The 15,058-nt window shown below is 36.2% G+C and overlaps 1 protein-coding gene across 1 annotated transcript in view; it reads left to right on the top strand.

Annotated features, from left to right (window-relative positions):
* Window positions 1-9,240: 9,240 nt before the first annotated feature.
* The window catches only part of LOC139733741 (disintegrin and metalloproteinase domain-containing protein 10-like), a 52,353-nt gene continuing 46,535 nt past the window's right edge, over window positions 9,241-15,058 (top strand). The window contains exon 1 of the mRNA XM_071644551.1: window positions 9,241-9,420. Coding sequence (XP_071500652.1) covers window positions 9,372-9,420 — 49 coding nt within the window. The 5' untranslated portion in view covers window positions 9,241-9,371. The remainder of the gene's footprint in view (window positions 9,421-15,058) is intronic.

Raw genomic sequence — 15,058 nt, 5'->3', positions numbered from 1 at the left:
GTATGAATTATCATGAATTTAAAAAGGCAATGTCATTCTAGATATACACCATGGAAAGCTTCAGCATTCACCTCAAAGGGTCATTACTTCTTCAAAAGTCACCAGGGCTCTTTACATCCCTATTGTGTTTTGGATGGAGTCTTGAACAATTCAAAGAAATACCACTCAGGAAATGTCGTCTGTCACTAAAATACGAATGAACTGCACAAATTATCAAACTTTTTGAAAGTTTTAAAAATTTCCAGATTTGAACCATGAAGATTTCAGAGTTCCTGGGGTAATGTATGCAAGCTTGTGTGCTTGGTTGTCGGTTCACTGCTCTATTCTGCTATAAACAAATAGCTCTACCATGCTCATGTGCACTAGTACTAGATACATGTACGTAATTTTAGGTCCAGAAATTGTGCGATCCTGGGCAAAGAAGTGATCAGTGGTATGACCTTTGAGTACCAGAGATCAAACTGCACAATTACACCGACTGTATTGTGAACAAGTTTGAAACCGGTATGGTAGTCATGTTTGTGCAAATATGGGTTTTATAGTCGATGAGAATGAAAATTGTGTTATCACCAGTGTTGTGTGGGTTTTGTCAGATATGCTGACAAAGGTGCCATAAATGCAAACATGCCTTACTGTAAAAGTGGATATTTTTTTGCGCGACTAATTTTAAGTAAGAAGAGTTTCGCGTGTTTTTAATTCCGCGGAATCAAGACATCATCTACTGGAACATATATATGGCTAACAAAAATATTTGCATGCTTTTATTTTCGCGCTAGTTTCTGGTTGCGCAAAATGCGCACAAATTTCAACACTGCGAAAATTTCCACTTTTACAGTAGTTCATTAACTCTGCATTAATGGCTAAGTCATGAGTTTAGGACAATTATGATGAAGATTATGATTATTTTTAGGATCTACCGACTCATTTTGAAGAAAAAAAGAGTGAGTGAAAACCCAGTATTTTCTGCCAAATGCATAATTCTTTGAGTCACATGAACAAGATGTTTATATTCAATGTCAATGATAGGAGTTTAGTTAGTTGTTTTGAAAAGGTTAATGGGAATTATTGTGCATTTATTCATGACTGGCAGACTGTGTTTCTATTTCATCTGATAAAAAGTGGTGTTATTGGTCATATAGTTTTTTATAGGGAATAAAATAGTGTTAAGTACAATTTACTTTCAATTTTTAAAACACTTCTAAAGATCTGGAATGAATTTTGTGTAGTTTGTTATCCTTTGGTAAATGATAATGACATGTATTGTATGGACAGACACGTATTTGGGGCAAATTATCCACAGCAGCTATTACGTTCAGATTTTACGTAAAGCTTATCCTTAAACATCCTTTCTATTATTTTGTCTGCTGTCATATTCAGATAGGCATGGGAGAGATAGAATGGATGTTCAGATGATAGCACAGATATATAGTGGACTTTATGTATCATGATGTTGCTGTAGAGTCATATCTTTATGCAAACCAACAACATAAATGATGGGGCAGCCCTTCATATGTTGGAATCTTTCAAGCTTATGCCTTTATACTGACTGCATGACTACATTGTTCTTTTGTCTTGCAAACAAATGAAGTCAGTGCTTGGAGCAAGCTACGTAAGATACAATTGCAATATAACATTCATTTGTCTTCCATATGCAAAGTTTTCTTTGATATTTCTTTTTTACTTTTATTCTAAGATCATCCGTCTTACACGCCTGGCTCACGATACATTGATGTTTGGACTGAATTTTCTTTCCTGATGAAGACTCAGGTTTCTCTTAGTTTGTGGACCCACAAAGAAAATCAGCATTATTCGCTGCAGCTCACATGTTGTGCGCTAACATTATTACAGTGCACTCCCGTTACAACGAAATGCTCGGGACCGGCAGTTTTCTTTCGTTATAACGAAATTTCGTTATAACCGAACAAATACAATATATAACGAAAACAAGGAATGTGTATTATGTTTGCTGAATACTCGTCATACACTGGAAAGCTATGTGAAATGTGATGGGATAACTGTATTACAATAATAAAGGCAAGTTCCCCTCAGAAACTGTGCGTTACGCAAGGAGCGAAAACACAGTGGTGTGAAGCGTTCACCCATGCAGAGACGCTATAAATGCTTGTTCCGCTACGTATTTTCGAAAGCAATTCGCATTTCGTTATAACGGAGCACATTTCTTTTGTTTTTCTTTGTCTGTGGCGCTCGGAAAAGACTTCGTTATAACGGAAATTTCGCTATAACCGTGTTCGTTATAAGCGAATTTTGTACCATAGACTTTAATGGTGATAATTTTGGGACCAGATGATTTACTTCGTTATAACGAAATTTCGTTATAACCGTGTTCGTTGTAACGGGAGCGCACTGTATACTCAGAGCAGACCTGTGCAGATACTGCTTTGGATTTCATCTTCACCAATGTAATGCCATTTAGATCTCAATACATTTTCACAATTTTAAGCAGACGAGCTTGAACTGGGTAGCCATATATTCAATGTTAATGCTTTTTGGACAATCAGCTGAGGACATGGCTTGTGCAATGGCATGAGAAGAAAAGAAAAACGCTTATTGCTAACATCAATCTACAAAATATAACAGACTAACTCCTCGTACAGTCGATGAATATGGCTGTTGAGTGAAAGGAAATGTAAGTATTAAATGCCAGACAGAATCTTTCTAAATGTGTTGCAATACAATGAATTAATGTATCAGTGAGATTTACAGCACAAAATGTGTTATTATTGAGAATTCATAAATGATATATGAGATATACAAAACTTATTTCTTATTTCAAAAGTTTTTATGATGAGGGTCATCATGTTCATTTTTGCATTTAATGAGTTTAGCATGTGTAACAGGAGTTGAGATACAAATCTTTGTGATTGATTTGCCTTCACAGTTGTTAATATTGGTGCATTTCTTACCTTGGGACATTACAGTGTGAAATTATTTGTTTATGGAGTTATATATAAAGATAACAGTGTTCATTTAGAAATTGCACTGAAATGTTTGAATGATATATTAAAATGCAATCTGTTATGATACAGGTATTATAAAAACACATCTTAAGTGTCTCTTAAATACAGATCCTGGTTTGAAGTGTGTGTGTGTGTTTGTGTGTGTGTGTGTGTTGTGTGTGTTGTGTGTGTGTGTGTGTGTGTGTGTGTGTGTGTGTGTGTGTGTGTGTGTGTGTGTGTGTGTGTGTGTGTGTGTGTGTGTGTGTGTGTGTGTGTGTGTGTGTGTGTGTGTGTGTGTGTGTGGTATATTATGCACTGCTGCTGTTGCAATGTCTTACAGGTTGAGAGAGAGTAGGGAGGAGGAGGAGAGGGAGCCAGTAAGTTAAACTTATGATAGCATCCCCTGAGAGATTTGGGTTCAAAGTTCACATGACAAGGGCTATTTTAAAATTATTTCAATACATCCAAAATTATGCACAGATTAGTAGCCAGGCTATGAACCACGTGGTGCAATTATTTATTGATGTCGCAGCATTATCATATGGAAAACATCACACAATGAGACTCGGTGCTCAAGGATGCTTTGGAACACACACTTCAACACAAGAGATGTAGTTTGAAGAGTGGATTTGTTGCAACCTCGCAAGTGCAGCTTGCTCGGTACGCCATGTAGTCTTTTTCCACATCATTTCTATGCATACATGACAGATGTGTAGAATGAGTCCATAACTAGTATGGAAGAATTCACGAAGAAGAAGTGAAACCTAAGGAATTGTCAATTGGTGGCGGTGTCTGAATTATGTAAGCAGTAACATTGCGCTATCAAGTCAGGAGTCGGAAATCAGAAGGGCGCCAACTACGCAGATCTTATGCCATGGTTTCTACGGGTCCCACTGGGGAAATTGTTGTAAATATTGGTCTTTCCGTAATTATGTTTTCAGGTTGGTACTAAATAAGGATACCTGTATGATAAATCTAGAAAGAATCCCTAAGATGTGGAATGAAAATACCAAATGGTCATCTGATGCTGACAAAATGGATATCATCTTGTAAAATCTACCCATATTAAGGCTGGGCGTGATCTCCTTCGAAAAATCAGATGTGCCGTAATTCGGCTTAGGTTAAGACTAATATGTTAATAGAGCGCATTTTATTTAGGTATAATTATGCTTTTGTGTTTTCTGTGTTTTTTAATCAATTTGTTGTCTGTTTGCTTATTTGTATGTGTGTTGTTTGTTTGTCGTTTGTTTTTGCGGGTTTTTTGTGTTTTTGTTGTTGTTGTTTTTTGAGGGGGGTACGGGGTTGTAACGTTTTCTGCCTTTTAATGACCTCTCATGGTCGGGTTTTAAGAAAATTCACCGGGAGAATATCACGATTGAAGCAAATACGTAAAATGATGGAATTCCTTACCTGATTCTTTGACATAAAAGAGGAACTCACTTAAATTTTGAAGTAGTATCAATCATTTGCAACACACACTTTTATTTGAAATTCATATCAATTATGAAATCCAAAACGCAATAATTGCCTTTCCTTTCTGTTCCTCGACACTCTTGGAGGGAGTATAGTAGGGAGGCAGGTGAGACTATTACTACCTGTAGCAAAGTTTTTTTCAACCTTGTCTCTCATTTACAAATATACTTCTCTTTCATAAATCATACATACGCACATACGAATGTGGATTATTTTTTGAATGATTACAAAAGATATCTATGAAGCTTTGTTTGTTTTTGCTCTTCAGATAATGCGACAGAACATAAATTTATACACGAAGGGTAGATACTGTGTTATTTTCTATTTTCTTCATTGAATTGAAGTGTAGGTAAAGTCTTTGATCTATTGTATAATTTCAATCCTGTTATGTACGAATTTCACACAATTCATTTTCTTTTCAGTTAATTCTACTTTGTGCATAATTCATTAAGGTATACTCCGTCTAGTGATATTTGAGATATATTTCGGCAATAATGCTTATCAATCTGAATACAAATGTCGAGGGTAAAACCATATAGATTGATTTAGAATTGAGATTAATCGATCTTGCTATCTCAAAATATTCAAGTACAGTGATGATAAAAATGATGATTACAGATGATTATTACGAAGGTTTGTTAATCCGAAAACGAAATAAGGTTCATAATTCCGAATGGTTTTTTTTTTATGCACAACTTCTTTTTATTTTAGAGTTAACGAACCTTCGGAATAACGAACATTTTATTTTATTTTCGGATGGACGAACCTTATTTCATTTTCGGACTAGCGGTCGAACCTTCGGACTAACTAACTTTTGGGATAAAATTTTTGGATTAATCAACGAACCCTATATCATTTTCGGATGGACGAACATAGGACTGGTAAAGTGAGTTTATGTGTTTCAGAATAACGAACCTTGTTGCATCTTTCTTTTTTTTTAAGTCAACGCATGGAGGGGGAAGTACCATTACAATAATGATAATAATAATGATGATGATGATGATGATAATGATAATAATAATAATAATGATGATGATAATAATAATAATAATAATAATAATAATAATAATAATAATAATAATAATAATAACAATAATGTCTTATTTATCCAGGGTAGCCTCTTCAGTGTTGCCACTCCTCTACCAGAGGGCCTTGCCATTGTTATTACCCTAGCGTTGCCATCGGTACCCATTTATACACCTGATGGGTCGAGAGGGACATGGCGGGTGAAACACATCTTGTCCAAGGACGTAAAGCACTGGGCGGGAATCGAACTCAGGTCCTCCGAATAAGTCTTATCCACTATGCCACAACCAAGAATCACTTACAATGTGTTTTCTTCATCTGCTTCCTTTCGCTATCATTCTTTTCACTCTGTCCTTTTCATTTTCCATTTAAAACACTTTAATCAACATCACGTCTTCTCTCAACATTTCCAAAATCCCTCTCATCAAATTCAGGAAATGTGATATATTATTTTACCATTGCGTCGATTATCGGTAACGGGCTAAGATCATCATGCCTATGATTTCAGTCAAGATTATTACATCATCTTGTCATGGATCTAATTATATTTTACAAAATTGGAAGAGAAACAAAAAAGTCTCACCTTATTTTGGTAGTTGCACTACGAAAACTCTTGGCGTACTCTTGTATTGAACAAAAAAAATGCAAACGAAAAAGCCTTTGAAAAGCATAACTTAATTTTTCTATTCTTTTCCCATTTTCTAGTACCCAATCACAACAAACCGTCACGATCAATGATTTAGGTTACATTCACAAACTTCAAATTTCTTTGTAAAGTACAATTCCATATCATGTTCAAATTGCCTAACACTTATAGCCAGCAACTAATACAAAATGATGAAAGTTCATTACAGTCAGACCGGAAATGAGGCAGTAATGTGGAATTTTAACGTTTCATTCACTTTCACTGAATAATAGGCTACATTGGTGGCAACAACACGTATAAATCTCGGCTTGATAGGGCAATGACACACTACTGGAACTAATCATTACGGAACGCTCACGGGAATCTCCCTATACATGCATAACATGGGGACAAAGATATGAGTGAAACTTGAAAGAATGTAAGACGCTCACACACATAAATACACAAACAACTAAACCAAACCAAACCAAACAACAAAAGGACAAGTCATTTGTTGTGGTTTTCATTCATATTCTATTTGTTTTATTTTGTTTCGCTTTGTTTTGTTTTCGGGAATTATGAACCACTGACCGACCTAACAATTCCAATAGGCCTGTTATCTATCTAGGCCTATCTATATCTCTCTATCTCACCGTCTCTCTCTCTCTTTCTCTCTCTCTTCCTGTCATCGAGAAGAGATGAAACCTGATGAGAGATGCTCATATTCTTTGGAAACAAATACACAAATGAAAGCAGGAATATACAAAAGAAAACAAATATGTTCATTTCAGGCGTGGTCCAGCTTTATCCTGTGTCAAGTTTCAATTACGTCGCACAGTGCATGACTCATTCAGTTTGTCACAGGTGACTGTGCATTGTAATGAGATGACAAACCTTATTATTTTGCACACCTCCTTGGTAACAGTACCATGCTAATGCTCACTATTATGTCACTATATACCAAAGCTAAAAGTGCTAAATTCATCTACCAGTGCATTCTGCACGCGATAAGGATGAATGCAAACGTGCTATGGCGGATAAGGCTCTAAATTTGTATATACAATTTATATTGTCTGGAGTTCTAATCTTGCCCGATGCTTTCATCCTTTGACTAAATGTTTTGCCCGACATACACATGTCAATATAAACACGTAAATTAATCAACATAATCGACATACATACGGTTGATTCCAAACAGATTACTTTTACAACGTGGATATCATTTCCTAACCAATGAACAAAAATGATAACGTAAAGAAGATACATGCACACACTTACTGTACTTCACACACACACACACACACACACACACACACACACACACACACACACACACACATCCACGCGGGCGCGCACAGCCGATGAGCTGAACAGGACACTTTTAATTTTTAGGGGGCTGGTTGAAGTGAATGTAGATTTGCCTTTTGTAAAATACATTATGGGACATTGTACCTTTTCCTAGTTGTCATCATCATGGTGATTATCCATCTCTTTTTTTATTATGATAACAATAATGATGATGATGATGACAATGATGATAATGACGATGATCATAATGAGATTAACAATGACACAATCATTGTTGTTATGGTCTTATCATTTACCATCGGTTGTCTTATAGAAACTGCTCTCCCACGGTGAGTTTTGTCATTTTTATTTCCCAAGCATTGGCAGGTTTGGACCGAGGCTCGACTACCATGATGTACAGAACCATTACAAGAGATCATCAAACCATTTGAGTTTGTTCGCAAAAACCGATAAGTCCATTTTTGAAGATTTTGAAATACAGTCTCTGTCATAAAGTACAAAATAATTTATACATTTTAAATGATATTGGTCACTTCTAAAGGTACATTTTTGAAGTAATGGTCAAAAGAAGCAACAATTTTCTTATAATTCTCTTAATTTTTCTTGACCTTTAATCGCAAATATATCCATTTGGCAAATATGGACTCGTTGGTTTTTGCGAACAAACTCTTCATTTGATCCCTGGGATATAGACATCAAATGGAGGTTTCATGTACATATGAAAGAGTCAAAATCATACACGTAAAAGATCCCGCTTCATCCATTCATCGCAAAGAGCAGGGTGAAGTGGTCCCACCTCACATCCAACCAGAGGGGTGAATTACCTCCCTGATCCAACTGGACCCCATGGAAAGGCTTATAGCGTAGCTGTATATTGATGGGCTATCCATACAGCCATTATGGAAATGAACAAACAAACAAGCAAACAAACAGCATTTCCATCGATGGAGTTATTTAACCAATAAATTTCAATATTTATTGCATAATATTGCATGGTCCTCGGATTAATCTCAGACCAAATCAATACGAAATTTACTAATACTATTAAAAGACAAAAATATAAATAAAAATGTTGATTATCAATGGCTGATTAACTTGTTTCATTGCCGCTATGTGCATACAGGATTTTCATTTTCATATTTGTTTCTGTTATTTTCCTTTTCATCATAAATAATTTGGTAGGCCTACTACTAATAATCATTAATAGGTCTACCGAATTATTTATGATTATAAGGAAAATATATATAATAAAAAGGAAAATAGCATAAAAAATATTAAAATGAAAATCCTGTATGCACATGCCAGGATGATGATTAATTCTGGTTATGAACAACTTCACCTATTTTTTTCTTTTGCTTTTTTGCCCACAAATAATTTCACAAATAATCTGCCAATTCTTTACATGAAAAAAAAAATGGCGATGAACACAGTATGTTCTTTTGTACGTATGGTTAGTTTACCTGTTTCTTTATTTATCTCATTTTTTTTTAAATAATCGCGTATTCTATACTCCTATGTTGTTGTTTTTCCCCATACATAATGAAGTGGAAATTAATAATATATAAAACAAAAATGTTAAACTACCTGGATTGTTTTCAGTCATTGTATTTTTACAGCATTCTTAATAAGATAGGCCTAATGAGTAATATAAAATCATAAATGTTCCACCATTGGACTCAAGTGTAGCGTTGATAACTTTAGCAACATAGTCATCGCATGCACATTGTTTCAACCATCTGGCAGCAGATTGTACATAGTAAACGTACTTACCACCTGCGGTGCCTGTGTTGCATGTATGAGTCGTGTTAACAACACACAGCCAGTCTAGTCAGTGTATGTATGGATGGTGCGCAATAAAGCTTCAGAGTTTTCGTACAGGAAATACGGCGGCAGCAGCAACTTAGTGTCGTTGATGCCGACATCTGTGCTGGAGGCGAAAACACTTCTACTACAAATTGCCAACACAAAACGGTGTAGTCGACATGATCACAAGGATAATTCTACTTTTAGCCCTGCTGGCTGGGGCTTTAAGTAAGTATTTAACTTTTTGTTGTTTGATAATCGAGTGGAATATTGATGATGTTAGTGAGTGGTGCTGTGTAAATCCCATTGCCGTGGGAGGGCCTTGACGGACTGGCGTAAAACCCTCCCTGTAGTTTCCCTCGCCTAGCGCGTACGTTCCCGATGATGTTGTAACTGGACAGTATCATGAATGACATGATAGCAGTAGCAGGGTCCAGCTACTTCCACAATATTTGTGCTACAACAGCAGATCTACTGGATAAAGTGTTCAATTACAGGTCTTTCCAGCATAGTTGGAGTGATCAGTTCAGTATAAATGGCGGTATTTCCCCTTGCAGATATGGATGTAACAAACACAGTTTTATGATCAGGATGATCGATGAGTAAGCCCTAGCCAGAGTAAAATAGACCTAACGTTAGATCTACCCCAGCACCGGTACTTATCTAACAAGTTAGTGAGTAGTGTTAAATGTGAATATATAGCCATAGGCTTTAGATTCAATAACTGTTGAAGTCTGTGTATATATATATATATAAATAAGATTAAGAAAAAACAGACAAACAAGAATTAGTTTGTACGACACTTTACAGCTGAAGAACAAGAAGTTCTTCTTACACTCGTGCATGTAAGTTTACTTGCACTCATACACATCATGCATATCTTTCTATACCATACCTCATCTATCAGAGAAGTTTTATTCCAGACACGACACGACTTAACTACATGCAGCGCTGGCGACAGCGCTGCACCTCTTTTCCTTCGCGGACGTTGTTATCGTTCACTGTTTCCTTCATGAATATCTTTATTAATCGTGGAAAACTAAAATATAAGGAATTATCGTAATCTATGACCATCATTCAATAACCGGTATGCGATTTTTTGTTTAATTACGTCTAAAACTTACCGAAATCTATGGCTGAAATCAGGTCTGTAAACGTCCTTACTGCTTCACTCCTCATCTGCGTGTTATATGAATGGCATTCACTCTCGTATACTACAACGTAGGTAGTCGGGGCGGAAGTGATGAGATAGTCGGATGACCCCGACTAAAAAAGTTCAAATCATTGCCGGTGCAGCACGCGCGGATCTACTACAAGCTTTACGTAACACATGAAACGCACGGGCGCACGGGCGTACGTAAAAAGCAACCACTTCTGAATGCGCATGCGTAGTAGTTTGTTGCTTTTGTGAAGCTCTCGAAGGAAAAGATGCCACCGCACGATCTACTCCGAAAAATTCAACAATAAGGTCTGGATACCAACAAAACGCCGAATTCAACTCAACCATCAGGAAAATACGCTGTAGGTAAGTGTTGCAAATTATATTACTCTTAAAATCATACAAAATAAAAGGTATTTTATGTGATTTTGCCGTCAATAGTGACGGTCGTTTACAACGTTGAAACACTAACACATGTCAGACCCTGTGCGCAGCACAGTGTCTGGTCAGGCTAGACACGACTATACTATGGAACAGCCGGTAATCATGTAGAAATGCACACCTACCGTTCGCTTCGCCGTTTGTCAATCAAATTTTGTGCAGCTCTTGGAGATGCTAAATTCAACCATATCAGAGAGTTTTCATAGAATTAGAAAGCCGAAAAGGGAAGAAAAATGAGAAATCGGAGTTGAAAAGTACGTCGGTCGCGATCATAGTTCCGACGTAGTAAGCAGTGCATCGATTTCACAGAGAACGATGTCAACGATTATAATCGATTCTGGTAGTCTCTAATTAGCCGCTTACTAACAATATTAACACGACTTGTGCAATACGTGTGGGCCCTAGATCTATTTTCATTTTCGTATTTTTTCTCATTCTTTTCATTGCCACTATCATGATTATCACTACTTAAATTATTGATACAGATTATTCATACCAGGATTTAGACGTCCTTCCTTTAGAAATTGTGGCAAGTATTAATTTTATCATGACAAAAGTTAATGATTTAATTTGAATAATGTTGAAGGGAAAAGAATGAGGTTGAAGGAAAAGTGGAAGAAAAGAGTAAGGCTATTAGAAGGAGGGAGAGAGAGAAAGAGAGAGAAAAGAAGATAGGAGGAAGTTGAATTCGGAGGGGATTTGTTGTTTGTTTCTGGTGATGGTAAATGGTATTAAATTTATGTTTTTAATTGATAAGTTCAATTTATAGTATAAATTATTGTTTTTATGATAGTAACGCTATTCATTATTCCATTTCATTTTATTCATTATGTATACAAGAACTGCAACCCCAATATTTGCTTTTGTTTCGTAGTAAGGTCCATTTTATTATCTTTTATTGTTTTGTACACACATTATCCTCCCATCATTCAGTCAGCAAAATAAGTTGACAGATACAATGTTTGTATACAGTCAAACGCAGCACGCAGGAGAAAATTAACTAAAACAACAAAAAACAAACGCATCGAAATCACTTTCTTTCTTAAACTTTTTACTGTTAAGCCGACGTAATTATTGTGGTTAAACACCAAACAAGCGGCTGTATCACAGACTATAACGATCGATCATCATCATTATATCGCTTTTCCCCATAATCGATCATCAATCATGCTACGCTGATACAGCCGTCGATCGGCGTACTTTTGAGTCAAAATTAGCTACTTTTCTTCTGTAATTGGCCATGAAATTTCATGAAACCATCAGATATGGTTCATCTTGACATTTCTGATAGCCACGAGAAGTTTTTATCGACAAATTAAGGAAGGAAATGGTAGGTGTGCATGGTGTGCATTTCTACATGATTACCGAACAGCCTAACATTACCAGACCAAGTCATCAATTGCACCTCTCTTTTAATGTTCAAGGAAGAGGTGAAACATCTCCAGCTCCGCTAGAGGGCAGGAGCAGTTTTTAGCAGCACATGTTTTAATTAGCACCATATATATGTGCCTTCGACTTCATAGTGAACATTTTGAAATAGACTGTACATGCATGACTGCACCTCGCACCACACCAGTACGCTGATACACCACAAGGTGGTGTGTACTTAATTGAAAGAAGAAGAAGAAGAAGAAGAAGAAGAAGAAGAAGAAGAAGAAGAAGAAGATGGAGAAAAGTATTGTTAAGACGAATATGTTACATTCATGAAGTTTGGCTTTATATTCATATGGAATGAATTTTGATAATATTCAAACCAAAAACAACAACAACTGAAAAATTCCTTCTAGTGCTGTTCTTCTTGAGTAGATGTCTAGGTTTTTTTTTTAAATGTTTGTTTTTGTTTGTTTGTAAGCTTGAGCATTCATTATCTCAAAAAAATCACAATAATGCATAATCATAATAAGCTCATTTTGTATGTTTGTTTTTCTTTAAGTATCTCTCCAAGACTTGAAAATGGTGGGTTATTTACTACTGTATAGGCTGTACTTGTAGCATTACCTTGTAGTTTTATATCACACTTGTGATGACACTTCCACGTATTTTGAGTACGGTATTTGGAGAAGAGAAGAAAGTATTTTTGTAAAAGTGTTATTGTCACTGTTGTTGCATATGTCTTGGGATTAAGCTACAACTATGACTGTATTGATACTTGGATTATTGTGTTATTCACTGCCGTCTTACATTTTTTGTCTGTTTCCACCTTAACAAACTGCATAATTTCTGCTGTTAGCAGCTATAAACTGCAAGATACAAAGTCATAAGTTCTGTATTGCATTCCAATTTGCTTCAAGGAAGACAGTGCTTTTGTTAGCTAGCTCAGAAGAATAAAAACACCATCATTTCTTACAAGTTTTAGTACAAGTTACTTTGAATGTTTCTGTTTCAGCAAACATTAATTTGTCATAATGAGAACAGATGCATTCCTGCCTAGCAATGGGATATTAAACAGGGCATCTTGTTTGGGCGGTTTCGTCTTTTTTGCCTGTATTTTTTTGTCTGCTCAACCAACTATTAGATAGAATTACAACATGTACAAGTAGGTCTGTCAACATTTTCATCGTGGCGTCAAAGCCGATAGTAACAATGAAGTTTGTGTCATAGTATACAGTTTGTACTCCAATACCAAGTTGTTTTTTAGTGGTAGATGAATGTTTAGATGCTTCCCTGGCCAGGGAATGTTAGGCTTTCACACTAACTTTTAACCTTTGACCTTTGATCATTTGTTTGAACCCCCAAAGGCCCCCCCCCCCCCCCCCCCCCCGCCCCCAGTTACAGTCCTTCAGAGTGGTGCTATGAAAAATGCTGTCACAGCAAATTGTTTACAATGCTCAAGTCAACATTTTATGTTAATGTCACGGCTGAAATGTTTTTACACGTTGAATTTTAAGACCCAACATTCCAGTACCATTGGAAGAGAGTTTGTTGCAAGAATTCAGAACTTGTTTAGTAGTCCCTCATTATTGTATCCATGTTAGTGGTATTAACTACGGTAACATGTTATCTGCAAAAAGATCCTAATACAAGTGTCTCACTTTTTGCTTCATCAATAATTAGACTACATTCTACATAAAACTTTGACAACAAAATCCTACCATCGAGTCACAACTACACTGTAATTTGCTGGTAAAGCATGTGTTCTGTACAATATACGTATGTAGGCCTATTGAGTGTTTTATAGTCTTCAGAAATAGTTTACAGTGCCCAGTTTTTGACCCACAACATGTACAGATTGTACACTACACAACAATAAACAGGAATTTGTACAGTGTGAGCATTGTACAAGTCGAAATGGACATAGAAATGCACATTCAATCTGTTCTATGCTACCAGCCCCAGGTGATGCATGGGAATGTAGACAAGTAGTAGACCATCTCTCTCTTTACAGGGATTTTTGCTGGCCTCTTAATTTTAAAAAGGAGTAAAAAAAAATCTTGGCATCTTACGGTAGCATACAACATACACAACCTGTATACTTCATGTAAGAGTGGAATATATGAGTGTACAATGTACAGTTGTAGTACCCTGTAATATCCTGTTGTTAATATTGCACAGCTGTTTCATAATGCCCAAAGATGTAATCTTGGATTAAGAAAACAACAAAAAACAAGAAATGTATGAGATAAGAAATAGAACAGAAACTTCATAACAAAATTATTATTATTTTTTTTGATGGTTGTGAAACAACCTATAAGATTCCAACATTGTGTATGATGTACATGTATGGAATTGCAAAGAGCTGTGTACCAGACGTATACGAGAGCAGCTCAGGTAGAGCTTTTTACACGTATGACACTAGAGGAGTCATTTGTGCATGTTTTGCTTTTGCCTACATGTACGTATGTCATTTGAGAGTTGATAAGTATACAGTTTCTTCTTGTGGTACATTTCATCAACACACTTCAGTTACAGCCTCGGCACTATGAGAATGACTGGATAGGAAACCTCACACTTACAGTACCCTTGCCTTCCTGAGATCAGAAACTCAAGTCCTGTGTAATCACACTATCTAAACTGAGTGCAGTTTCCATTTCATTATGATTGGTAGCTACAAATCCACATCATACTGAGAGTCTGCAGCAATGCATATTGTAGCCTGTCATACTTTCATGCTATGCTAGAGTTTCTGAAAATCATAATGCCTCAATCATATTGCTGGAAAGTATGATCGTAATTTTGAAAGTAATCACATTCTCGATGGCAAAAGGGGCATAAGTTCATTAAAATACAGAAACAGGAATGCATGTGTTACCGAAGTCTTCACTACAG

This window comes from Diadema antillarum, unplaced genomic scaffold (genome assembly GCF_040938485.1).
Source record: "Diadema antillarum isolate AM-2024a unplaced genomic scaffold, OU_Dant_1.0 seq00000488_RagTag, whole genome shotgun sequence".
Lineage (NCBI taxonomy): Eukaryota > Metazoa > Echinodermata > Echinoidea > Diadematoida > Diadematidae > Diadema > Diadema antillarum.
This window is presented reverse-complemented; position numbering and strand designations above follow the sequence as displayed.